Genomic DNA, 26,521 nt, shown 5'->3' on the forward strand with positions numbered 1-26,521 from the left:
GATAAAGAAAATGTCATATATCAAATCCTATACACACACAATGAAATATTCAGCCATAGAAAGGAAGGAAATTCTGTCATTTGCAACACTATGCCAAGTGAAATAAGCCAGATAAAAACAAACACTGTATGATCACACTTACATGTGGAATTAAAAAAAAAATAGAGCTCATATATAGGGAATGGATTGGTGGTTACCAGAGGCAGAATGTAGGAGATGGCTAAGGTGGTTAAAAGGCACAAACTTCCAGTTACACCGTAAGTTCTGAGGATGTAATGTATAGCATGGTGATTACAGTTAATAGTCCTCTTAACAGTATCTGAAGATTGCAAAAAGAGTATATCTTAACAGTTCTCATCACAGCAGCTGGGGGTATAGCTCAGTGGTAGAGCGCATGCTTAGCATACATGAGGCCCTGGGTTCAATCCCCAGTTCCTCCATCTTCAGGGCTTTCCTTATGGCTCAGCAGGTAAAGAATCTGCCCACAAAGCGGGAGACCTGGGTTTGATCCCTGGGTTGGGAAGATCCCCTGGTGAAGGGAAAGGCTACCCACTCCAGTATTCTGGCCTGGAGAATTCCATGGACTTTACAGTCCATGGGGTCGCAAAGAGTCGGACACAACTGAGAGACTGTCACTTCCACTTCACTTTCACTTTCATCACAAGAACAAAAACTCTGTAACTCTGTGAGGTGATGGCTATTGACTAAACTTATTGTGATAATCATAATCATTTCACTTGCACACATAAAATGAACACAGTGTTATACGTCAATTATATCTCAATAAAACTGGGGGAAAACACATTTGAAAAAAGAGTGCAGATGTGGGAGGAGAGGGAAGGGGAGTTGAAGACCTAGCTCTGCCACCAACAAGCACGTGACTCTGAGTGAACTGCTCTATCTCACTGAGCCTCGGTTTCCACATTTGTAAAATGTGGATAATGACAGTGCCCACCTCAGAGAATGGTAGTGAGGATGAAATGTGATAACTGAATTATAACACAACATGTTTGATGACATCTGCTCAAAAATACACAGACATAACTTAGGAAGTCAACACAACTATTACCCCATGTGACAAAGGAAGACATAGGTATTTCACACCCTGCTCAGGGTCACTCAGGTGCTAAGGGAAAGAGCTGGGATTATGTGAAGAAGAAAAGCAGTTCTTACCATGTGTGACAGATAGTAAACATTCAATAAGGTCCAGCATGTGTGACCCTGCTCTATCCGCAATATTTTCTGCAAATGTCAATGGGATGATTTGTCTTTCTGGAAAAATGAGCAATATCCCATCACTCCAAAGGTTTCCACTCTTTAACTGGTCCATTCCCCTGAGGTTAAATTGTCATTTTATCATCCTAGCCTTGGAGTCAAACTGAGAGTGTGAATTCACATGTCGGCATTGTTCATGTTCTCTCTCTTAAAGCCTGGGCCTTTGGTAACACAACCATATTTATTTTAATAAAACTGCTTTATGACTTGCTTGCCCTCTAAATTCCCTCTGCTCTTTGGGGAATGCTGCTGACAGGCGGTGAGGCTTTGCTGTCGTCCCTGTGCTAGGATTATAATTAACTGCCACGGAGAGGGAGTCTGGGGGAGGGGCAGAGGGTGGACAACAAGGGCAATGCTTTCATTTCAGAGTCTGGCTTCTAGTCTCCTGTCAGAGGAGACTGAAGATCTCCTCTTGTCTGACCTGCTGGCTTAGACACCAGTGCCCAGCCCTGGATAAACAGACAAGATAAACAGCTCTGTCCACAGTCAAGAGTTACCCCTTTTAAAAGGCTAGCACACGTGGGAAATGGCAGGGTTGGGATCTGCAGGGCCTCTGCCTCTTTAAAATCTCATGAGCTTGCTCTCCGTAAACCAGCGGCAGGTTATGGCTCCCAGTATCCAGACGGATAGCCTTCTTCCCATGAAGGTAGTTTGTCATTCTGTTGTTACTACAATTAAAGCTGCCTGCCTCCCTTGAAATGTTATGTTGCCCCAGGGTAAGTTAAAACCAATGAAATGTTCATAGCTTGCGGACCTGGAAGGAATTGTGAAGTGGAGTGTTTGTCAACATGAAGTCAAAGAACCACCTCCATGGGGACTGTCTGGACTGTGTGCTGGAATTGTAGTCCTGATTCTCATCACTCCTACTTTATCAGAATCTTTGGACTCTGGGCCCAGAGATCTCAATTTTTAATAAGTTCCCTCAGGTTATTCTAATTTTTAGTGACGCTTGAGAGACAAGGAGATGGAGAAACAGATTCAGTCATCTGAATTACAGATCAATACATTGAGAAATTGAAATTTGTCCCTGAGGAGAGAGAAAGGCAATATTCTGATTTTCTGACTCTTACACAAACATTTTTGACTTTGTTTCTGTTTGTTTTGTTTTATGACACCACATTCTTTTTAACTTTATGGAAACTGAAAAATACCCTTCACAAACTTTACACTGGGGCCTGCTTATCCAAGGTCAAGGCTTAGCTGAGATAGGGGGCCAGGAGCTTTGGCCAATCCAAGCTTTATTATTGTTCAAACCAGGAGAAATACATTTGGGAGAAAAGAACTAATTAGAATGTAATGGTAAAGTCAAAGAAGAAGAGGCAGTAAAAAAGAGTAAGGATATATGTTGTTTGTGACTTGATCAAGAACATTTCCTTACTACACAAAGAGTTATCTCTTTAAGGCAATTTTACACTGACATGATTGTCTCTAGATTGTCTCTAGTCTCTAGCAAAAATGTCTTAATGCCTGTCACGTATTTCAAAATGATTTCCTGTCCACGATTCTGTTTGATATCAGTACCGCTCTAATAAGAGAAGCATTAGCATATTCATTTAATGGATGAGACTCAGAAGCAAAGAAACTTTCTTAAGTCTAATTAGCAATTGACTGAAGCATACCAGATATAAGAAGGGATATTACTATGAATTTTTTTTTTCAGAATTTACTATGTGCCAGGCAGCTCTCTGAGCATCTGACAAGAGTTTTCTCATATACTTCTCATCCCTCCTTTATATACGTGTCTAATTTAAACCTCCTCCCAGCTTTGCAGGATTATAGTAAGGTATAAGGATAGCAATCGCCTTTCAGTCATTCATCTACTCATTCAACAAATATATGTTGAGCTTTTCAGCTCAACATATTTAATTAATTTAATTAATTTATTTAAGCTCCACTGATAGGTAAGTGAGACTGCTGTCACAGTGATTACACTTGACTGGGGAGACAGAAGCATTAAACAAGTAGTCAATATATAAATACAAAAACTGCGCTGAGATGAACCAGGAAAAGGCAGGCCTTAGGGAGTGTGTGGACCCAGGAAGTGCTCTGTTTTGGAGATTGTAGTCAGATGCTTGACTAGAGCTGACACTCGCAGGAGGTGTGGAAGGAACATGCCGCTAGCTGGGGAAGAACAAGGGCAAAGGCCCAAATGTGATGGGCGTGTGTCCCCTGGTCCAGCGAAGAGGCTGGAGCAGAGTGATCTGGGGACAGCAGTGGGAGGAGATGAGTCAGATGATGGAGAGCTGGAGCGGGGAGGTCCTGATGTGATGCGCAAATTTCTATGACTAAGAGAGACGGGCAGCCTTGGAGGGTTCTGAGCAGAGGAATGACACGATGGACACGCTTTACAAAGATTTCCCTAAATGCCTCACGGGGAATAACTGCAGAAGGCAAGGGTGGGACCTGATCCAGGCCACACGCTTATTCATTTATCCAGAGGTGGTGGCGATGGGGAGTATGGTCTGAATTTTTACATCTGGCTTCCTGGGCAGGCAGAGCTCATGAGCAGGGTTTTCTCATTTTGTGTGCTCACATCCCTTCTGCCACACACAGGGAATCTGCCCATGTCCAGGGGTTGGTGCCCCCTCTGCCAACCGGCAGACAAGAGCCCACTGAGGCAGGGCGGCAGGCGGGCCGCAGGAAGCCCCACTCACCTTGGACTTCTCCTGGTGCAGCTCTATCTGGATGTCTGTGAGCTTGGTCCTGAGGTCTTCGTTGGCAGCTTGAAGGGCGACAATGAGCGCCTCGGGCTTCTCGCCCTTATTCCGCCCCTTCTTGGACATTATTCCTTTCTGAATGGAGTCTGTTGGTGTTGAATTCCTCTCAAGCAGGGGCTGCCATGTTCCTGCGGCTTCTCCTGGGTGCGACAGCTCAGCAGCTACTGCGTGCTGCCCCTCGGGAAGGTCTCCTCAGCCACTGCCCTGGAAGCCCTGGGGGAGGCAGAGAGTGGTTACTGCCACGACCGAGGCCTGGGCCGCCTGCCCGTCCCGCACTCAGCCGGAGCTGCCTGCGAGAGCCCCCTCCTACGGGCTCCCAACCACTCGGTACATGAATTTAGGGCTGTCTTCCCAATGGGCTAGTCTGATCACGTCAGTGCCCCACTTAAAATCTTTCAAAGACCTATGAGTCCGTATACGAGTGTATCTTTCACAACTCAGAGTGCTCTTTACACCTGAATCTGCCCATTCTCCTAGCCTTACTTCCTCCACATCACTCACTTATATCCTGGGCGTAAAGATTCTTTCTCTCTTCCCATAAGGACTTTTCATTTCCCCCCATCCCTTGCCCTGCCCCCTCACACGGTCCTCAGCGTCACACGCTGCCACACAGGCAGTTTAGTCTGACCAACCTTCATGACTCCGTCAGGTCTTAGCTGGCAAGTCAGTTCCTCCTGGAAGCCCCCCAACTGACCCCACCCCAGGTAAATACAGGTCCCTGTTTTTTAAGTGTGGTCACCTCCATGAGTCTGTAAGCTTTATGATGGTGATGATGATCAAGATATATAGGTAGGGATAAAGGTTTGTTGTTTTTGCCTTGGAAAACTAACACTTTCAATTTCAACATATTGTACTTAGCATAACATATAGAAGCCTATAGGGACTTCCCTGATGGTCCAGTGGCTAAGACCCCTTGTTCCCAATACAGGGGTCCCGGGTTTGATCCCTGGTCAAGGAACTAGATTCCACATACCACAATGAAGAGTTAGCATCCCGCAACAAAGGTTGACAATTCTGCATGTTGCAATTAAGTCCTGGCAACCAACAAATTAAAAATTAAATTAAAAAAAAGAAGTCTATAGTTTATAGTGTAATTAGTCAATAGTCTATACTGACTAAATAAATGAGTGACTCAATTAACCAACTATAGTAAATCTCCACGTCTCACAGTTTATCTATTGTATAATTCTAGGTCTTTTTATATATTGGATTTTCTTAAAGTCAAGTCTGTCTATGAGGAAACCATAAATCATCACATAGGTGACTTCCTTTCACAAATACTAAATTAAGTAGCTGGAATCTTTCTTTCTTCTCCTAGTAGGTAACAAGGAAGCTATTGAAGCCCTTGGCTGGTAGGTGCCCTAACAGAGCAGTGCTTTGGCGTGGTTGTTCTGGTGGCATAGCAGGGAGAGAATGAGGAAGGGAGACCAGGTAGGCCACTAAACTTCCAAGGTGAAGGATGATGTAGACCCAATCAGAACAGCAGTGAGAAGAAAGAAAAAAAATGATGTGTCTTGATTTACAAATCTTTAAATGTGTCATAGGAACAAGGAGGTAAGAAAAATATAAATCCTAAACTGTTAAAGTCAGTGCAAAAAGCACAGCTAGATAAAGAAGATACTAGAGAGTTTCCCATGCAATGTTTCAGAAAATTGAGCGTTTTGTATCTCTAGGTACTTCAGTCCAGAACTAAGGGGAATCCCTACTGATGATCCATATGTTCCAGTAGCTGCTGCTCTATCGAGACGCCTGGTAGTCAGCCTTGGGGACCATGCTGGGATCCTGGGCTTTCTGCCATTCACCCTGACCACTGGGGCTATGCCCTTTAGAGACTGCCTCTAGGGAAAGGGGATAGGGAAAGGTTAGGAAGTTAGATCAGTCTGTTGCCAGCAGTCATGGAACTGTCCACCATATTGTACCCTAGGCTAGATGTTGGAGTGGTCCTTCATACTCATTTTGCAAATGTTGCAAAATAATTAAAGTGTATGGCTGAGAGACTTCTAAGTGGTTACAATTCATTGCTTCTAGAACTGAAATGAATTCAACAAGCATTTATTGAAAATTTGTATGACAAATACCACTAGGCACAAAGATAAGTAAGATAGTATTTAACTCCAAGCAGATTTTGGGTAAGAAAACTCACATATATACAGTTAACAGTATCTCCTCTAGTTTGTTCTCTAGATGTTGCTGGTCCCCAAGGCTTTGTCCAGGTTATCTCTACTGGCCCCATCTATAGGTTTTATGACCCCCTGTGTTATATTCTTAGCCCTGACCATCCCCCAAATCCCAGACTTATATATTCAACTCCTTCTACCAAATCCACCCGGATATCCTATTGGTATTTCAAACCTAACCCAACAAATACAGATGCCCTTTTTAAACTAGTCCCTCAAAAACTTTATCCTCCCCAAGTTTTCCCATATCAATAAATGTCACGATCACATGTCCAATTGTTTCAGATCTTAGCTTAGAAGTCATCCTTTCTTTTTTTTAAATCCCTTATTTACCTTATCCAGCCCACTAGGAAGTCTGGTTTCTTTTACCTATAAAATATGACTCACTTTATAGTCAACTTCTATCAGACCTTTATTGTATTGTCACAACACAGAGGAAAAAGCCATTTGGGAAAAGCTTCCTAGCCATATTGTTGTCTTGAATGAAGAATAGGCTTTTCATTTTCTCTTTTTTCCCCCATGCAAACAAACCTTTATTAGCATCTACAATTTACCTGCTACAGTAAACAGTGCTGAGGGCTCAGAGATATATCATATAGCCCTGGAGGAGCTCACAGTTGATCGGCTCCATCAGTTAGAGTTGCAGCAGAAAAAGGTAATCCTGCTCAACTGAGAATTTAATAATGGGACTATCTACCGAAGGCTGAGCAAAGCTAAGGAAGCCTATAAGGGCTGTGGAGGTATATATCAACTTTAAAAGGAATGAGCCATCTCAAAATGGCTCTATGTAGGTTAAAAGGGTAAGTGAAAGACAGGTATGTCCCACAAACATGTCTTGTCTTGAAGCTTAAAGTGACTGAGATTTATCGGTTAGTTTGTTTAGCATCATCAGTTGGAGGGGTCACTCCCTTGTGCCTGAATGAAACCATACTCTGTTAACCTTTTCAACATAACCTCAAGAATTCTGACCTCAATGATCCTTAATTTCCTCTCATCATTGTGCTACCTGCAGACATCACTGCAATGGATCTTCCAATACTTTCCACTGTGGTTGACTCCATGGTATGTGTTGGAGTGCATGTATATTGTGTGGGCCTGGGACTCTTCTCTTTCGAGCTAGCCCTCTTCAACTACGCCTCAGCTCAGTAGATGTCCCAACTTTTGGAAGCCAGACGATCACCACTCCAGATTCCCTGAGCCAAGAATGGGCTATTCCAATTGGAGATACTCAAATGGGGGCTACCAGGTGGCTCAGTTGTAAAGAATCCACCTGACAATGCAGGAGCCTGAGGAGATGTGGGTTCAATTCCTGGATCAGGAAGATCCCCTGGAGGAGGAAATGACAACCCACTCCAGTATTCTTGCCTAGAAAGCTCCATGGATAGAGGAGGCTAGCAGGCTACAGCCCACGGGCTCGCAAAGAGTTGGACATGACTAAGCGACTAAACAACAACAACAACAACAACATACTCAGATGACAGAGGCAGAAGCTTGAGAGAAACTCTGGAGTCACACAATTGATGTATGTAGAGAAGGTTGTAAAACTAGGAGAAAAACCTCCAGGGTTAGATTGCACAGGCTCTTGCATAATCGATGATTAAATTTAATTTAAAACGATTTCATTATGTAGAAATGGAGAAACATGGCAGTATGTGAATATAAGTGTAATAATAATAATAATAACTTACACTGACCAATTGCTATAAGCCCATCATTGAATTCAGCACTTAAAAATACTGCTCAAATCTAATGTGCACTAAAGATGCAGTGGGGAATAAGACTATTCACAGAAAGATTAAGTAACTTGCCTAGGATGACTGAGTGGATAGCCAGTGGGGCTGAGATTCAAATCCAGGCAGTTTGAAACTGAGACCCAAGGTGTATACCCTGGGTTACCCTGCCTCATGTTTGCATTTTAGAAAGGTAACTCTGGCAATGTGATGGAGGATGAGTTACTAAGGAGGAAGAGACTGGAAGCAGGAAATCAGTGAGTCTGCTTCAGTGGTCCAGGCGACAGACAATGCAGTTCTAAACGGGGCCACGGCCAAAAGGAAGTGGCAACAGACACTGGAGACGTTGATGGAATCACATCCTACCTTTAAACATTACATTCTTTTCTCCTGTTGTAAATAACGAGGACCAGCTCTCTGTCATTGCTTGCAGCAAAAATGTGAGAAGCAACAGCCATATTTTACATTTTAATTTACAATCCTTTCCCCAAAATATAAAATATGTGCCTGACTTAATACATTTTTAGTCTGGAAATTATTGTGAACTTAAGCCCCATAAGAACCAGATAAAAGAATAGGATTAATAAATTAGACATGTTCAGGAGAGAAAAAAATATCATAGGCAGTTGAGGATGGGATCAACTTATAGACATCTACCTTAATGTAAATAGCTGTTCATATAAGTATGGCCCTATGTAACCCTCTACTGGAGGGCAATTTTCCAAAGTCTTTTCCACTTGTGATGGGTGCCTGGAAGTCTTGTGATTCTCATTCGTAATTTCACTAAAACATTTCTGTTGCTTTGTGCTCTCCTTTCCCCTTTTTGGATAGTTTTATTGAGATATAATTCACATATCATAAAACTCATCTGTTTTTCAGCATATTCACAAGACTGCAAAAGCAGTACCATAGTTGATTTTAGTACTTTTCATCATGCCAAAGAGAAAGCCCATACTTATTCGTAGTCATTTCCCATTCCCACCAAACTCTCCCAGCCCAGGCAGTCATTAACCTACTTTTTATCTCTATAGATTTGTCTATTCTGGATATTTGTGTAAGCAGAATCATAAAATATGTGGGGGTTTTTTTGTTTTTTGTTTTTTTGTAACTGGCTTCTTCTACTTTAAAAGATTCATCCATAATATAGCCTGTATTAATATTTTATTTCCTTTATTGCTGAATAACATTCCATTAAATAACTAAAACTAGATTTTATTTATTCCTCTGTCAGTTGATGGGCACTTGTGCTGCCTTTGCTTAAGCAGCTTGATGTCGACCTTCCACAGAGGCTGCCACATGCAGACAGACTTGGCCTCTCAAAGGAGTGTGCTCCAGAGCACAACGGAGAGCTTGGAGACATCGCTGCAGACGCGTGGAATGTTTCTGGACCACCCTCAGAGCCTCTGCCATTGATAACACCTGATGCAGAAGATCTGGAGGAGGGGCAGAAGTAATGTTCAATGATGGGCCAATCTGATCACGAAGGACGGGGAGATGGCTTCTCCACTTCAAACCACTTGAAGCCATTTTAAATGAGCCCTAGGTTTCCAGCTTTTAGCTGCTGATGGCAGTGCTGGCCCCAGGGATCACTGTGAGGTATCAAAGGTGAGAATTTTAGCTTATTCTCTGGTCCTACCCTGTCATTAATCAGGTACCTCCCACAGCCACCAAGGCTGAGTTTCCCTGTAACCAAGTTTCAGATAACGATATCAGAAAATTTAGAGACACGCTCTTATGAGCAGTTGCATTTTAAAATAAGGATCACTGCTTGAGAGCAAACCTTAATGAAGGAATATATTGTCAATGGAAGAGTTATGGCCATCATTCATTCATTCATTCACTCCATAGACATTTATTGAGAAGGAAATACAGTGTAGTGTTTGAGAGTAAAGCTTCCCAAATTTTTGGTCTGGTTTTATTAAAATCTATTGGAGAGCTTTAGTGATTGGAGCTTCACTCTGGAGATTCTGATATAGTAGTTGCTGGGTGATTCTGATGCACAGGAATCTTTGAGAACTCCTGGTTAAGAGTTATGGACTATGGAGTCAGACAGACTTAATTTTAAATTTCACCTGTGTAGTAGATGTGGATCTTGGATAAATCATTAGTTCTCTGGTTCTCAATATCCCTCATCTCCAAAATGGGGTCGAGAGGTGCAGGAATATGTAGAACTGTGGCACTGGATTGTTTGACAATTACATGAAAGAATGTAAAAGATGCTCTCACACAGCTCATGATGCAGGAGAGGTAACATGTATTGAGTGTTTTCAATTTCAACTATTGGCTAAGATGGTGGAAACAAAATAGCCAATAGGTGCGTTTCTCAAGATGCTTAATTTGAATAAAAATGACAGGGGATATTAAAAATAATGATAATTCAAGTGCCACACTTATGGAAGGCCTCAAATATTAAAAAGCCATTCTTATTCTTGGTCCTCTACAGACTTATTTAGGCATTGGCACAAAACCCCTGAGAGAGAAACCACAGAGAGGGGGAGAGTGACATTAACATGAGTAGATGAAACTTTTTCTTTCTTCACTATGGTTTTTCCTCAGCTACCACTTCTGGAGAGTAAAAGTGGGATGCTGCATTTGAAATAATCTTGGGATCATCTGCTCCCAGCTTTAGCCTTTTTATGTCTTCCAGAGTTTAGGGAACCTCAATATCTATTTTTTATAACAAGATGTCCAGATTTAAAAATGTCCATTCAGCTGATTAGGAAAGATGTAGTACATATGCACAATGGAATACTACTCAGCCATAAAAAGAATGAAATAATGCCATTTACAGCAACATGGATGGACCTAGAGATTATCACGAGTAAGTCAGAAAGAGAAAGGCAAATACCAATATGATATCACTTGTATGTCAAATCTAAAATATGACAAAAACAGACTCACAGACATAGGGAACAGATCTGTGATTGCCGAGGGGAGGGGTAGAGAGAGATGGATTGAGAGTTTGGAATTAGCATAAGCAAGCTATTATATATAAAATGGATAAATGACAAGGACCCACTTTGTAGCACAGGGAAATATATTCAATATCCTTTGATAAACCATAATGGAAAATAATGTATAACTGAATCCCTCTGCTGTACAACAGAAATTAACACAACATTGTAAATCAACTATATTTCAATAAAAATGGATTTTTAAAAATCTCTATTTGGAGCATCATTGTTTTTAAAAACACACATTTCAAGATTAAAATCAAGAAATTGGAAACATTTATTGATATTAAATCAGTTTATCAATATTTAAATATGTTGCATCTGTGCTAATGCTCTTTGGTTATAATCCTGCTTACATAGTCTTTCCAAGAAAACAGTATCCTAGAAATCCCAATATGATGTCCAACTACATTTTCTTTTGTCTCTCACATCCTAAAATACCACATAATTCTTTATCAGAAATGTGGTCAAGAAAGCATGGCCACTATTTATTGAGCACTGTTCTTGGTTTTTCATAGATGCAAACAATTGCAAGCATCATTCATTCCCACCTGCCAGTGGCTTCTGGATGGTAAGGGAAGGCAAACATCTGTCGAGAGGAAATAGATTCTAGAAAGCAGTGAATGATAACAGTTGGTAAATGCTATGGGAGCAGCTTAGAGGAGACTTCAAAAGCATGAAGACAACAGAGAAGGTGAGCTGAACCTGATGATGGTGAAGCAGATGAAGGTGAGCTGAGCCTGATGGTGAAGGTGAGCAGAGAAGAATGATGCTGATGTTGAATAGTGCTACCTAATTTATTGAGTTTTGACTCTGGGCCAGGCATTGTGCTGAGGTACACTCATCTACCTTAGGAACAGGAATTTATCCCAATCAACCCCTTCAGATATTTATTCATATTACTTTTTTTTAGGTAAGAAAACTGAGGCTCAGAGAAGTTAACTTGAAAAAAATTTACACACCTAATGAAATGGCAAAGCTGCAACTCAAACACACATCTGTCAATCTCCAAAGCTTCTTAGCTATTATAATATGTACTTGAAGAAAGGGCTGGATTCTTCTGCTCTGGTTGTGAGTAGGCTCAAGAGATGGCAAAGGCATGAAAATATCAGTGGGCACTTACAAAACAGAATTGTGAGATGTAGTGGTTAGGAGGTTGGGATCTGAAATCACACAAACTGGTTTTGAGTCACACTTCCTAGATGTCTATACTTGAGAAATTAAACTCTCTGAACTTCTGTTACTGTAAAATGAGGAAACAAATACATCTACCTCACTGAGCTCTCACAAGGAGTGAATGAACTAAAGTGTGTAGAATGATTAGAAATTATTATGATTGTTATCATTTTTTTCCAGGACTGAACTATCCAGGAAAAGCCAGCTTAGATTTTAAGGGAAGAAGAAACAATTTATCATTCCTTTGTGCTAAAAAAGACAGGCCAGGAAAGGCACAGAGATCCCTGAAAAGACTAAAGCAATTCATGCTTATGCTTTTGGCAAAATAAGATTTGCACTGGCAAGGTCAGTATTCCCGGGAGTCTTGGCTTTGCAGATGGTTCTGCCCTAAGCTATAAACTGAATAAGGTTGTTATTAATCTTAAGAGTTTCCAATAAGGCTGTTGCCTCTGAGTTATGATTTGCGAAGCAACTGTAATATAAAATTAACTAGAGTTCATGTGTATGCAACACTTCTCCATAATTAACATTTTGATACATCCACTGCACCAAAGCCTTGCTGGTTTGGCTATGCCCTTCTCCCACTTCTTTTCCAAAGATGTTTTAGAATTAGATGTCATAAGTGTTTAAAATGGATGAGTTAAACTTACTTATTCTATTCCCAGTGACATGCAGAGACATGTTAAGCCCTTGTTTATGCAGGAAAATACATTCATGAACTGTGCACTCATGAGCCTAGGACAGAAATTTAATATAAAGGATGGGAACTGCTATGTTTAAAACAAGTAATCAACAAGGACCGACTGCACAGCACAGGTAAACTCTGCTCAATGTTGTTATGTGGCAGCCTGAATGGGAGGAGGTATATGAATGGCTGAGTCCCTTTGCTCTCCACCTGAAAACTATCACAACATTGTTTATTGGTTATGTCCAATAGAAAATAAACAGTTTTTTAAAAGAAGGGGACTACTATAAGTTATTCCAAACTTGGAGTTCTAGTTTCTTATATAAAGGGAATGTGGTGGTGGGGCTATGGGGTCAAAATATTTTAACCCTTTACATATCTGTTAGAAGAAAATGAATCTAAGATGCTAACACACAACATAGTATCAGTTGAGCATCTTTAGGACTGCAAGGTGTCAGGCTTGTATGGTTCTTTGTGTTAGTTTTTCTCTCTCCTGTTTTTCCGCCAATTTACCCTCTTCATCACTTATAATAATAGCAATTATTTTATTACTACAAATTATTTTTCAACACATAAATTTTTCATATGCAAGAATGTAATAGAACCAAAAATCTATTGTTCCTGATGCATTTGTTTTTTAGATCTCAGGTTTAAATCTTCAAATGAGAAATATACCTCCTGAAATGCAGTAAAATCATTCTCAGCACACATACAAGAGACGTCTAATCTCTTTCAGGGGGGTTGTCAGGAAGGCTTTGTAGAAGTGATATCTAAATTTAACAGCAAAGCAGGTAGGAGGATCCTTCCAGAACCAATCTACTCTGCCAACTCTGCTAATGCAGTTCCTTGTTTGGCTTCCTTTCTCCTCCTCAACTCTCCGGTGAACTCCATCCTACTCATCTTTTGGGGGTCAGATCCAGTATCATCACATATCACTTTCCGTCACACCTCTGCACCATTCCCTGGGTGGAATAAATTACTCCCTCATCTGGGTTTCCATTTGTATGTTAAAGACACTTCTTAGAGCATTCATCACTCTTCCTTTAATTTAATGATTCATCAATTCACAAATATTTATGAAACATCTGGGGTGGGGGGGGGAATGTCTGCTAAGCAAGGGAGACAGGGTCCCTGTTCTTCCCAGAGGAGGAATCAGCAATTTCATGCAGTCTGATAATGCACTTTTTCCAGTGGTCATGTATGGATGTGAGAGTTGGACTGTAAAGAAGGCTGAGTGTTGAAGAATTGATGCTTTTGAACTGTGGTGTTGGAGAAGACTCTTTCGAGATCCAACCAGTAGTCCATCCTAAAGGAGATCAGTCCTGGGTGTTCACTGGAAGGACTGATGCTGAAGCTGAAACTCTAATATTTTGGCCACCTCATGCAAAGAGCTGACTCATTGGAAAAGACCCTGATGCTGGGAGGGATTGGGGGCAGGAGGAGAAGGGGACGACAGAGGATGAGATGGCTGGATGGAATCACCGACTCGATGGACATGAGTTTGGGTAAACTCTGGGAGTTGGTGGTGGAGAGGGAGGCCTGGCGTGCTGCGATTCATGGGGTCGCAAAGAGTCAGACACGACTGAGCGACGGAACTGATAACTGCACACATGATAAGAGATGGGGATCAGGAAAGACTTAGGAAAAGTAACAAAGATCTGTAAGATAAGAAAGAATCAGCTAGCTAAGAGAGTACAAAAAAAGCATGTTCTAGGTAGAGGGAGTACTGAGTAGGAAGGTCCAGGGGTAAAAAAAGAATGTAAATGATGCTCTGGAGAAAAACATAGGCAAGATCTTGGTGAAAAAGATGGGAAAACTTCAGAGATGAACTTAGAGGGGTAGACAGGGAACAGTTGGTAGAAAACAGTATAGATTATGTTAAAGGGTTTGGAATTCATTCCCACAGTAATGTGTAGTCACCAGAGTTTCATACAAGGGAGTGACATCACATTTTGGTTTTAGCGACAGAGAATGAGATGGTTGGATGGCATCATCGACTCAATGGACATGAGTTTGAGAAAATTCTGAGAGATAGAGAAGGACAGGGAAGTCTGGCATGCTTGCAGTCCATGGGGTTGCAAAGAGTGATATGACTGAGCGATTGAGCAACAAATAGTCCTTTGGCAATTGAGGATGGAATGGACTACAGGGGTCAACAGACACTGAAAGAACATTTAGCAGGGGATAGCCATGACTCATTTACAGCATAGTTATTCTTCAGGTGACTGAGCCCACATGAGGGTAAAACTGCCTCATTCATCTTTGCACTCACAGTACCTGTCACGAGGACCACCACGAAGTTCAGTTTAATTAACACTGGCCCAGATCCAAGGGAAACACTGAGAATGAGGAACACATTTCACAATTTCAACAAAGATGATTTATAATAGGAGTTCTTATGGAAAATTTCTTTTGCTTTGTGAAAGCACCTGAATGACTGTTTTGATTTCAGGCAAAAGTAAAAATTTGGTGTAACAGTTAAGTAAACAATAAAGTTAAGTAAGTTTTCATTTAAGCCATGTTCTGAGATTTCATGATCCTTGTTGCTATTCATCATATTCAAATAAAATCAAGTTTAATTTCATTCAGCACTGTGTAAGTTATCTTGCATTGTACTACTGTGACTGGATTTAGAGGACTTTGAAAGATGAGTTCAGCAAAGTAAGTTACTCAATGCCATACACTCTTATATGCAGTGTTCTTTCTTTCTGGATTGAAAATGTTTTACAGCTACTGTAGAACGAGGACTACCAATGTCATTGGACATCGGGGAGAAATATCAAACCAGCAGGAAATCACTGACTTTTCAAGGTCAGACAGAGAAACCTCTGCCTAAAGCAGGCACTTGCTTTATCTGTACATTGGTATGTAAAATTAAAGAAAAATACCAGATCACTAGAGGGAGTGAGCTTCAGAGAAAGTGTATTTATAACTAAGAGCAAGCCTATTTTAGGTATATGTGAAATACATATACCTTATGCTATCGTTTCCTTGGTGACTGCTCTCAAAGGCCACGAATTTAAAAAAAACTATCATAAAAGCACCTGCGCAAAGTATCAAACAAGAGCAGAAATTTCTGTATATAGGATAAGAAATGAATAACCTGCTATTTAGAAAGAGACAGGACAATTTCTGTATTAAGATTTATTCAGACTAATATTACTTAAGTAAAAGCATGTAAAGTTTGAATATAATAAATTTTAGGTATACAGTAAAGTTCTGTTATAATATCTTCCCTATGTTATAATATGGTATCCTGTATCAATAGTATAATAAACTACAGAATAGAGAAATTATTGTTTTTTTATCATTTAGATTCCTATTTTGAGTTCTGTTCCTGAGGTCAATGTTTAACTACATTTTTAAAATTGGTAAGATCTTGGAAGCAAGACAGTGAAGTTGGCTAATGGAAACTAGTCAATCTAGCCCCAATGTGTAGCCATATGCTATAGGGAAATCACTGTAAAACACAGATCAGCAACTATTTCTTGAACCGTAACCATGTACAAGCTATTATATTAACATTGAAGACAGTACTATATGTATCTGTCAAGCAAGGCTGCATATGCCACGTGCCAAAGGAGTAAACACGCGCACGCGCACACACACACACGCAGGAGAATAAGAGGGGCAGTAACACGGGGACAAGGACTATGTCCGTCTGGCTCCTTGTTGAATCTCAGTGCCGAGTACAGTGGTGCCAGGCACAAAATAGACTCTGAATAAATGTTTCTGATTAGATAAATGACTTCACCAGAAGAAAAGGCTTTATGATAAGGCTGGAACATGAAGGATGAATAGGAGGGATTAAGAAAAGGCAGAAAGGTAGGACAAGTGAAGGAATAAACTGCAGACTACAATACCTGGTGTGGAAGGTTTATTCTGGGGAACAAATGAATGCAAAGGGATGGTGAATCATGATGTCCTGACTGCCTAGATACTGATTTTGCATTTTGTTAAAAACTTATTGAGAATCTAAGAAATATGTTTAAGAGAAGAGGCATGACACAATTTTTTTTTAAAAAAAGATTAATCTTGTCATTATATGTAAGGCAGGATGAAGTAAAGAAACTAGAGGTTAGAGGTCCAGATGTGGATCCATTATCAATGTTCAGATACAAAGAGATGAAGTTTGGATCAGGATGGAAGAATATAAGTGCCTTTTTCTTTCCTATGCAAAGAAAGGAAAGATGGGAAAGATGGGAAAAATTCTTTCCCATTATCATTTTCTTCATCATCATGCAATGTCTTCTCTTTATTGAGCATTTAGTATGTGCCAATGGTAAGGAGTCTGCCTGCAATGCAGGAGACTCAGGTTCAATCCCTGGGTCAGGTAGATCCCCTGGAGAAGAGAACAGCAACCCACTCGAGTATTCTTGCCTGGAGAATCCCATGGACAGAGGAGCCTGGAGGGCTAAAGTCCATAGGGTTGCAAAGAGTTGGACACAGCTGAGTGACGAACACTTTCACTTTTTAAAGTGCTTTACAATGCAGTGTTTTACATGCATCCTTCCATTTCAGACTTAAAACAAGACTATGAGATATTCATATTTATTATTCCTTATTTAAAGATGAGAGAATTGAGGTGATAGGAGGTCAAGCTTCTCACTCAAAGTCACAGAGCTAGGTAGGTGACACGGTCAAGATGTATTTGAGCCTGGAGTTTCTTATAGACTGAAACCACTACACTTCTCTCCAGCTGATCTGTGATGTGTGAAGAGTCCCCACAAGTGCTGATTGTTGAGAAGCAGTGAGAGAGAGGAGGGGAGGTTGAAGATGACACCCAATCCTTGTGCATGGGATGTCAGAAGAATGTCAGCATCATCAAAAACTCATTGGGATGAAAGGAATCATACGTGTAACCAAATATGCAGGTGTGCTGTGCTAAGTCACGTCAGTTGTGTCCAACTCTTTGCGACCACATGGACTGTAGCCCACCAATCTCCTCTGTCCATGAGATCCTCCAGGCAAGAATACTGGAGTGGATTGCCATGCCCTCTTCCACGGGATTTTCCTGACTCAGGGACTGAACCTGCATCTCTCATGCTTTCTGCATTGACAGGTGGGCTCTTTACCACTGTGCCACCTAGTAAGCCCCGTGCTTAGATATAACAAGAGCTAATATTTTCAGGTCCTTGGTATAACCCAGGCACTGTGCTAAATGATACTCATTTTCTTGTTTAATCCACAACACTATACATATTACAGAAAAGGAAAAAGAGTCTCAGAAAAGAACTATGAATTGTGTGATATTATATAGGTAGTAAAAAGGCAAGTCAGGACACAACACGGACAGTTACAACCCAGAGTCTATAAATCCAGCAATGATTCTGTAGCAGAAACACTCCAGTTTGTTTTTAGAGAAATCACACTTGAGGGACAGCAGGACTGTCTTTTCATTACTGATTGGTTGATTGACTTCTCTATCTTTAAAATTTACTACACAACTTCCTTGAAAACAATTTCCAAGCACCTTATAGAAACAATAGACTTCAACAAAATAAGATTTAAGACATTTAAAATTAAGTAAATAGTACTTGTATTAAAGTGTTAGTCACTTAGTGGTATCAGACTCCTTTTGATCCCATGGACTGTAGCCTGCCAGGCTCCTCTGTCCATGGGATTCTCCAGGCAAGAATACTGGAGTGGGTGGCCATTCCCTTCTCCAAGGGATCTTCCTGACCCAAAGACTGAACAGGGTCTCCTGCATTGCAGGCAGATTCTTTACCCTCTGAGCCACTTGCATACACATACATAAATATAGGTGCTCAAAAGGCAATAGTTTAAGTAAATAGTAATGATGTACACATACATAGAGACTGATGTTCAAATGGCAATAGTTTTCTTTGTGTGGTACATGGTAAGAGGTCTTAATTTAGACTTAAGTATGGTTTTTCTTCTTATTAATTGCTTTAATATACAATTAGCTGTATGTTCAATTACACAATATAATATTTATTGCATACTTAATATAATCCAAATGAAATAATATTCCTGAGGAAAAAACGAAGAAGAATTCAGTGAGGAAAGTGCAGCAAAGAGAAATCAAGGGTAAATAACCAGCTGAAGCTAGGGTGAAGCTGGAATACATTGTCATGCTTCCAACACACATCATGAAAAGCTGGAATTAATTCAAGCATAGAGATCTCATTTCTAAATCTGAAATGCTTCAAACTCAAACGCCCCCTCCTCGCCACTGAAGAGATAACCAGCCATCAGACACTAAGAGTCACAGCACAACTGTCCACTCTGCAAATCCTGACAATGGTAATCAAACAGAAGGGGAACAAACTCTAGGCAGGGCCCTCTCTTGTGAAGAACTCTTTAAACTCACAAAGTCCTAATGTTACTCTTCCAAAATATGAACAATTATAGGAGGAAGTGTAATTTATCATTGACTTAATAACAAAGTTATTTTTACCCCATATTAAACTCTGCAGCATATTAACAGTATCTAAGTACTTAGAAATTTAAGCAAAATAATTTCACGTGTAAGCAATTTACATCTGAGAAACACACTTTTTCCCAGGATTTTCTTTGGCTTACTACCTACCCCATGGCACAGAAAGGAGCTACAATTTCTCACTTAACATTTCAAAGTATTTCAATATACAACTTTGTTAGGAAAAGCAAACTCAACGCGCAAATTGTTTTTCTGCACACAGACCCACAAGGAAGGTTCTGAGATACAGTATTTCTTCTCTGTATGGTAGGCAATCTTTGATATTTTAAATCCTTGGAGTGCTGGCCTATAATATTCTAGGTCATCATAGATTTTGTACAGATAATTATAGTTCATCCACTTACTCACTTCATACTGTGACAGATGAGTACTACTATGACTACTAACCATCCTTCTCCTCATTATTGCTGACCATTTAACTAGGCTGGCCACTGTGCTAGGCTATTTACATGCATTTCATTTTTAATGCTCTGATGTGGGTGTAGAAGTCATCTAGCCCAGCCTCAAGTGTGTGACTTATTCATTCTCTTTACAATTCTCCCCACTGAGAGGGACTGCCGTGTGGATAATGAACTGCAGACTCATAATGTAACGAGCTATAGGAGGAAAGCCGGGCACTGCCAGAGCGCAGAGAAGGAGATCGAATTCCCTGGGGAGGCCAGCACTGCCAACAGAAAGGACGGCTGCGCGGAGTCTGGAAAGATGACAGAGGATTTGTCATGTGGTTGACGAAGTGAGGAAGAGCTGAATAAATGTCATACGAGAAGATTTAATAAGAATTACAGATATGCCAAGATTATTGCTTAACTGGAGTTAGGGGGAGGATGGAAGGGAAAGAGAGAATTTGGAAAGGGCTCATTTTTGTATCTTTACTGAGTTCATCTCTATTCTTACACCTCATTAAAACATTAAATTTTGGGGAGAAGGGTTCCATATGCTAAGCTATAGACTGGAAAACTGTTTAACAATAATTCTATTGAAATCTTTCTACAGGTCAAGCACAGTATGAACCACTGCACATATAGTCTCTCTCTAAAACACACTTATGATGTTGATATAATTTTCCCATTACACAAGAGAAGAAATTAAAAACTGAAAATTTGCCCAACTGTACAAAGTTTGTACGTCTATACCATTCATTGACTCAGTTGTTTCTCTAGAACCTACAACGTGTCTGACAGAATTTAAAATTAGGTCAGCCTGATTCAACAACATTCATTGTAACTAATACACAGCACTTATCTTTCCTTTAGAATCAGAAAGGGAATATCTTTTTTTTTCCTTTTCTATAACTATTATTAGCTTTAAAATTCTCAAATGAATCAAAAACAAGTCCTGCTCTATAGAAATCAAAGCGTAAGGTTGCAAACACATTTCTTACCCAGAGCATTTAAAAGATTTAACATGAGGTTGTGTATCATTATTGTAGCAATGCACTTAGCCCTAACTGAAGTAGTTGCTTAGGGCTTTTCACAGATAAATCTCACTTTTCAGGGCGCTTATAACCTAGCAGTTAATGTTTTTCCTGTGTGAAATAGGGTAAGACAAGGGAGTACTTTACTCCTGGCAAACAGTGCACACAAATTAGCTATTAAGTCTTAAATGATCACATGAGATAGGTAATTAAATAAGATGATATTGGAAGCCTAAATCTAGGGCTGTGGTTGAAAAACTTCTTATAATGTTGATCTGATTGCTTCAGACAGAGTCTGAAAAAAAAAACAACCAATGGTAGTAATCAGTAATATTTCCCTTGTATTCATTCAGATGGACTAACGGTGACCTAGTGAAGATGAATGACTGACCTTCATTCAGCTCTGAGCAGCAAGTACTGATGGGGGAAGATTTATTCCAAGATGTTTGACTGCAAAGCCCATGTCTTCACTCTATGATTCAGGCCTCCCTTGGAGGGCGGTAGTGAAAATTCCACAGAATAACGCAGGTGAAGTGTTTAGCAACGTACACATCAAGTAAGAGCTCTTTCTAAAAGTTGGTTTACTAAACAAACATATATTGAACATGTAATAGCTGAAGACAGACATATGTCTCCAGCTCACGGAGGTAATGTATTAGTTGGGAGAGACACACAATAAGCATAATAAGTAAGTACTCTGTTAGATTATGACAAAGTTTTACGGGAAACAATAAAAGCACGGAAGGTGATGGGAAGTGTTCAGGTGGGTTGTGACTTTAGGTAACAGAAGGCCTAGACAAGCAGGTGCTATCTGGCTGAAGACTGGATGGGGTGAGCCACTCAGATGCCTGGGCAGAAGTGTTTCAGGAGTGCTGAGCAAGTACAGGGCACAGACATCCAAGTTCCAGGAACTGCGGGAGGCCAGCCGGGCCGGAGGGGATGAGCAAACTAGGCCAGCAGCCAAGTTGAGCGCCGGCATTAATGGGAGGGCAGTGTGTGCAAACCACACTGTACTTTTTAGGCCATTTTACATCGACTTGGGCTTTTCTCAGAGTGAGGTCCCACTGTAGGATTTGACAGGAGGGGTGCCCTCATCTGACTTCAGTTTTTAGCATCTCACTGACTCTAGTGGTTAGAGTAGAAGAATTTGCATAAGAGTGGAAGTAAGGAGACTGCCTGGGAAGCCTCTGCAAAAATCCGGCTTAAAGATGGTTGGTGGTGATTTAGGTCAGGGTGGGAGCTGTAGAGTTAGTTAGAGGGACCAGATGTAAACTGCTGTTAATCCTTTCTAAATTGGTGTTTGCTCAAAATTACAACCAATGGGTTGCTAAGCTGAGTTGCAAAGTCACACAGGGTTGACTCAAGTATTAAAGAGTGCACTATATTATTTGTCTGTGAAATTTATTAAGCTCCCACTGGACTGGGAAGATCCCCTGGAGATGGAAATGGTAACTCACTCCAGTATTCTTGCCTGGAAAATTCCATGGACAGAGGAGCCTGGTGAGCTATAGTCCATGGGGTTGCAAGGAATCTGAAGTGACTGAGTAAACACCCTAAGAAATGCATTATGCTAGGCAGTGCAGCTATCCCCACCACTTGGAGAGCTTAAATCTATTAAGAGGACAGTACACCACAACTATAAAGTGAAAGCAGGGACAGATTTTATTTTCCTGGGCTCCAAAATCACCGTGAACAGTGACTGCAGCCATGGAATTAAAAGATGTTTGCTCTCTGGAAAGGAAGTTGACAAACCTAGATAGCATAATAAAAAACAGAGATATCACTTGGCTGCCAAAGGTCTGTATAGTCAAAGTTATGGTTCTTCCAGTAATTATGTATGGATGTAAGAATTGGATCACAAAGAAGGCTGAGTGCTGAAGAATTAATGCTTTCAAATTGTGGTGCTGGAAAACTTTTGAGAGTCCTTGGACTGCAAGTAGATCAAACCAGTCAATCCTAAAGAAAATCAACCCTGAATGTTCACTGGAAGGACTGATGCTTAAATTGAAACTCCAGTACTTTGGCCACCTGATGGGAAGAGCTGACTCATTGGAAAAGACCCTGATGCTGGGCAAGATTGCAGGCAAAAGGAGAAGAGGGTGGCAGAGTATGAGATGGTTAGACAGCATCACCAACTCAATGGATATGAATTTGAGCATATCTTTTGGGAGAAAGTGAAGGACAGAGGAGACTGGTGTGCTGCAGTCTATGGGGTCACAAGAGACAGACACGACTCAGCGACTAAACAAAGACAACATATCCAGTCTATAAGCTAGTCTGCAATAGTTATAGCATACATATCTAGATATAATGACCAATGAGATTAGTTGCACTTCAAGATGTATCGAGTCAAAAAAGCAAGATGAGTGAAACACAAAGTATAATTTTTAATAAACACACACATACACTTCTATGTGCACATGTATGTATATGAAATCACAATACATTTTGGAAAAATATGGGTGAAGGGTTCCACCTTGTTTAGGAATCAAAATGGCTTCCAATGGAATTCCTTGGCAATCCAATGTTCAGGACTCTGTGCTCTCACTGCTGAGAGCCTGGGTTTAATCCCTGGTTGGGGAAGTAAAATTGCACAAGCTACGTGGTATGGCCAACCCCCACTAAAACAAAAAGGTGTCCTACATGCTTCACATCATTTACTCCAAACCTTCTGGGGAAGATCACTCAGCCCCTCCTTTCCCAAACGTGGGTTAGTCTGCAGGTCACTCTCCAGAGCTGTGTGGCAGGGTGGCCCTGCAAGAAACACTGTCACCCTCTGTGTGACAAGCCCCACCCTGACGACAGCTCAGTGACATGCTTTAATCTGTCTCTGGGAAAGCTGAGACCCTCAGAGTGGACAGGTCAATCTGGGGCGAAAAAAATCTCTTCTGTTTCTTTCCTGTCTCCTAGGATTTTCTGGGGGGTGGGGTGGTTGGGGGTGACTGAAGCCTCCTTCTGGCCTCTTTTCTCTCACTCCTTTGTCACCATCTTCTGGCCTAGTGCTTCACTCCACTCAGCCTTCCCAAGAAGAAAAACATGATGAACCACTCCTGCCAACATGCTAGCAGATAGTTTGTGTTTACAGACACTCCCATCCCCCATACATGAGTGTTAGGGGTCTAGGAGATGCAAGCATTGAGGGAGATTTTATAGGAGAAAACTAGTGTCACCCATAAACCATTGTACATAAACTCAGTTATCAAAATGATTAACTCTGTTATTCCTTTATTTGCTTTTCCTACTGTTCTTTTCCCCTTGCAGTTAATCTTTAATGTATATAAATCTTTATCTATCTCTATTTAATTTTGTATATCTATTCTTTCCTTCCTTTCCGCTTAACATATTTGTTAGTTTTATTTTCATTGCTTTATTCCCCAACTGGCACTTTGCTTTAGTTTTGTTTTACAGTTTGTGCTTTAGTTAGTTTTGTTCTGGTAGATATACTTTTTGGTTTCCTTTGTTCACTGGGTCGATCTGTTGTATTTTATTTTTGTTGGACTGTTGCTGATTTTGCTTATGGGTGTACATGTATATGTGTATATTCTCTTATTTTAATTATTATTTGCCTGATATTGTAACTGCCATTTGTCTGGGGTTCACCTTTGGTTTCTCATTTTTGGATATTTGTTTTAATCTCACTTAACACCATAACAAACCACTTGCTGAATCTTCATTCCCGACTAGAGATCAAGCCCTGAGCCTCTGGAGTGGGAGCACTGACCTAGACACCCGAGAACTGACCCAGGAGTTTCAAACAGTGAGAACTCACACAGAGGAAACCACTCGAATAGAAGACCCCGCATCACCCAACCACCAGCAGCACCCTGTGCAGGACGCCTCATCCAAACAACAAACAAAACAAAAACACAAACCCCATCATCAGCAGGCAGGATCACCACCTCACTCAGCCTTGCCCATCAGAGGAAAAACAAGCAAAAACTCAGCACAAATCTCACCCTATATGAAGTTACACAAACCACTGGACCAACCTCAGGAGGGCAGAATCCAAAAGGAAGAAAAAATTCAACCTTGAAGCCTGGGAAAAGGAGACCTCAAACACAATATGTTAAAAAAAATAATGAAAAGGCAGAGAAATATTACACAAATGAAGGAACAAACTAGAAACACAGAAGTACAAATAAATGAAGAGGAAATAGGCAAACTACCTGAAAAAGAACTCAGGATAATGATAGTAAAGATGATCAAAAACCTTGAAAATAAAATGGAGAAAATGCGAGAATCAATTAACAAAGACCTAGAAGAATTAAAGAATAAACATAGAGACAAACAACATGATTACTGAAATTAAAAATACTCTAGAAGGAATCAATAGCAGAATATCTGAAGCAGAAGAACGAATCAGTGAGCTGGAAGATAAAATGGTGGCAATAACTTCTGAAGAGCAGAATAAAGTAAAAAGAATGAAAAGAACTGGGGATAGTCTCAGACCTCTGGGACAATATCAAATGCACCAACATTCAAATTATAGGAGTCCCAGAAGAAGAGAAAAAGAAAGGGTATGAGAAAATTTTTGAAGAGATAATAGTTGAAAATTTCCCCAACATGGAAAAGGAAATAGTCAATCAAGTCCAAGAGGCACAAAGAATCCCATACAGGATAAACCCAAGGAGGAGAACACCAAGACACATATTAACCAAACTAACAAAGACTAAACACAAAGAAAGAATATTAAAAGCAGCAAGGGAAAAGCAACAAGTAACATACAAGGGAAACACCATATGCATAAGAGCTGATCTTTCAGCAGAAACTCTGCAGGCCAGAAGGGAATGGCAGGATATATTTAAAGTATTGAAAGGGGAAAATCTACAACCAAGATCGCTATACCTGGCAAGGGTCTCATTCAAAATTGATGGAAGAATCAAAAGCTTTTCAGAAAAACAAAAGTTAAGAGAAGTGAACACCACCAAACCAGCTTTACAACAATATTAAAGGGACTTATATAGTCAAGAAATACAAGAGAAGGAAAAAGAGCTACAAAATCAACCCCAAACAATTAAGAAAATGTCAATAGTAACATATATATCAATAATTATTTTAAATGTAAATGGATTAAACGCTCCAACCAAAAGACACAGACTGGCTGAATAGGTGCAAAAACAAGACCCATACATATGCTGTCTACAAGAAACCCACTTCAGACCTCAACACATATAGACTAAAAGTGAGAGGATGGAAAAATATATTTCATGCAAATGGGAAGCAAAAGAAAGCTGGAGTAGCAATCCTCATATCAGACAAAATAGACCTTAAAATAAAGAAGATTACAAGAGATAAGGAAGGACACTACATAATGATCAAGGGATCAATCCAAGAGGAAGACATAACAATTGTAAATATCTATGCACCCAACAGAGGAGTACCTCAATACATAAGATAAACACTAACAGACATAAAAGGAGAAATTGACAGTAACACAATCATAGTAGGAGACTTTAACACCCCACTCACACCAATGGACAGATCATCAAAACAGAAAATTAATAAGGAAACACAGGTCTTAAATGATACATTAGATGAGATGGTATCTCATTGGTATTTTCAGGACATTCCATCCGAATGCAGAAGAATACACCTTCTTCTCAAGTGCAACATGCAACATGGATAGGACAGGACATTCCATCCAAATGCAGAAGAATACACTTTCTTCTCAAGTGTAACATGCAACATGGATAGGACAGGACATTCCATCCAAATGCAGAAGAATACACTTTCTTCTCAAGTGCAACATTCTCCAGGATAGACCACATCTTGGGTCACAAATCCAACCTTAGTAAATTTAAGAAAACTGAAATTGTATCAAGCATCTTTTTCAACCACAACGCTATGAGACCAGATATCAATTTTAAGAAAAAACTGTAAGAAACACAAACATATGGAGATTAAACAACACATTTCTAAATAACTAACAG

The 26,521-nt window shown here is 40.3% G+C and overlaps 1 protein-coding gene and 1 non-coding gene across 5 annotated transcripts in view; one reads left to right on the plus strand and one right to left on the minus strand.

The window, feature by feature from the left end:
* Positions 1 to 26,521, minus strand: part of JAKMIP2 (janus kinase and microtubule interacting protein 2) — a 190,930-nt gene that overhangs the window by 59,672 nt on the left and 104,737 nt on the right. For all 4 annotated transcript variants that reach the window (XM_020905663.2, XM_020905662.2, XM_070465604.1 and 1 more), the window contains exon 2: positions 3,930 to 4,205. In XM_020905663.2, the coding sequence (XP_020761322.2) occupies positions 3,930 to 4,058 (129 nt within the window). In that variant the 5' untranslated portion in view covers positions 4,059 to 4,205. The remainder of the gene's footprint in view (positions 1 to 3,929; positions 4,206 to 26,521) is intronic.
* Positions 369 to 440, plus strand: TRNAA-AGC (transfer RNA alanine (anticodon AGC)). Its single transcript has one exon. It is a non-coding gene; the product is annotated as a tRNA-Ala (tRNA).

The sequence above is a fragment of the Odocoileus virginianus genome, chromosome 3, assembly GCF_023699985.2.
Source record: "Odocoileus virginianus isolate 20LAN1187 ecotype Illinois chromosome 3, Ovbor_1.2, whole genome shotgun sequence".
Taxonomy (NCBI): Eukaryota; Metazoa; Chordata; class Mammalia; order Artiodactyla; family Cervidae; genus Odocoileus; species Odocoileus virginianus.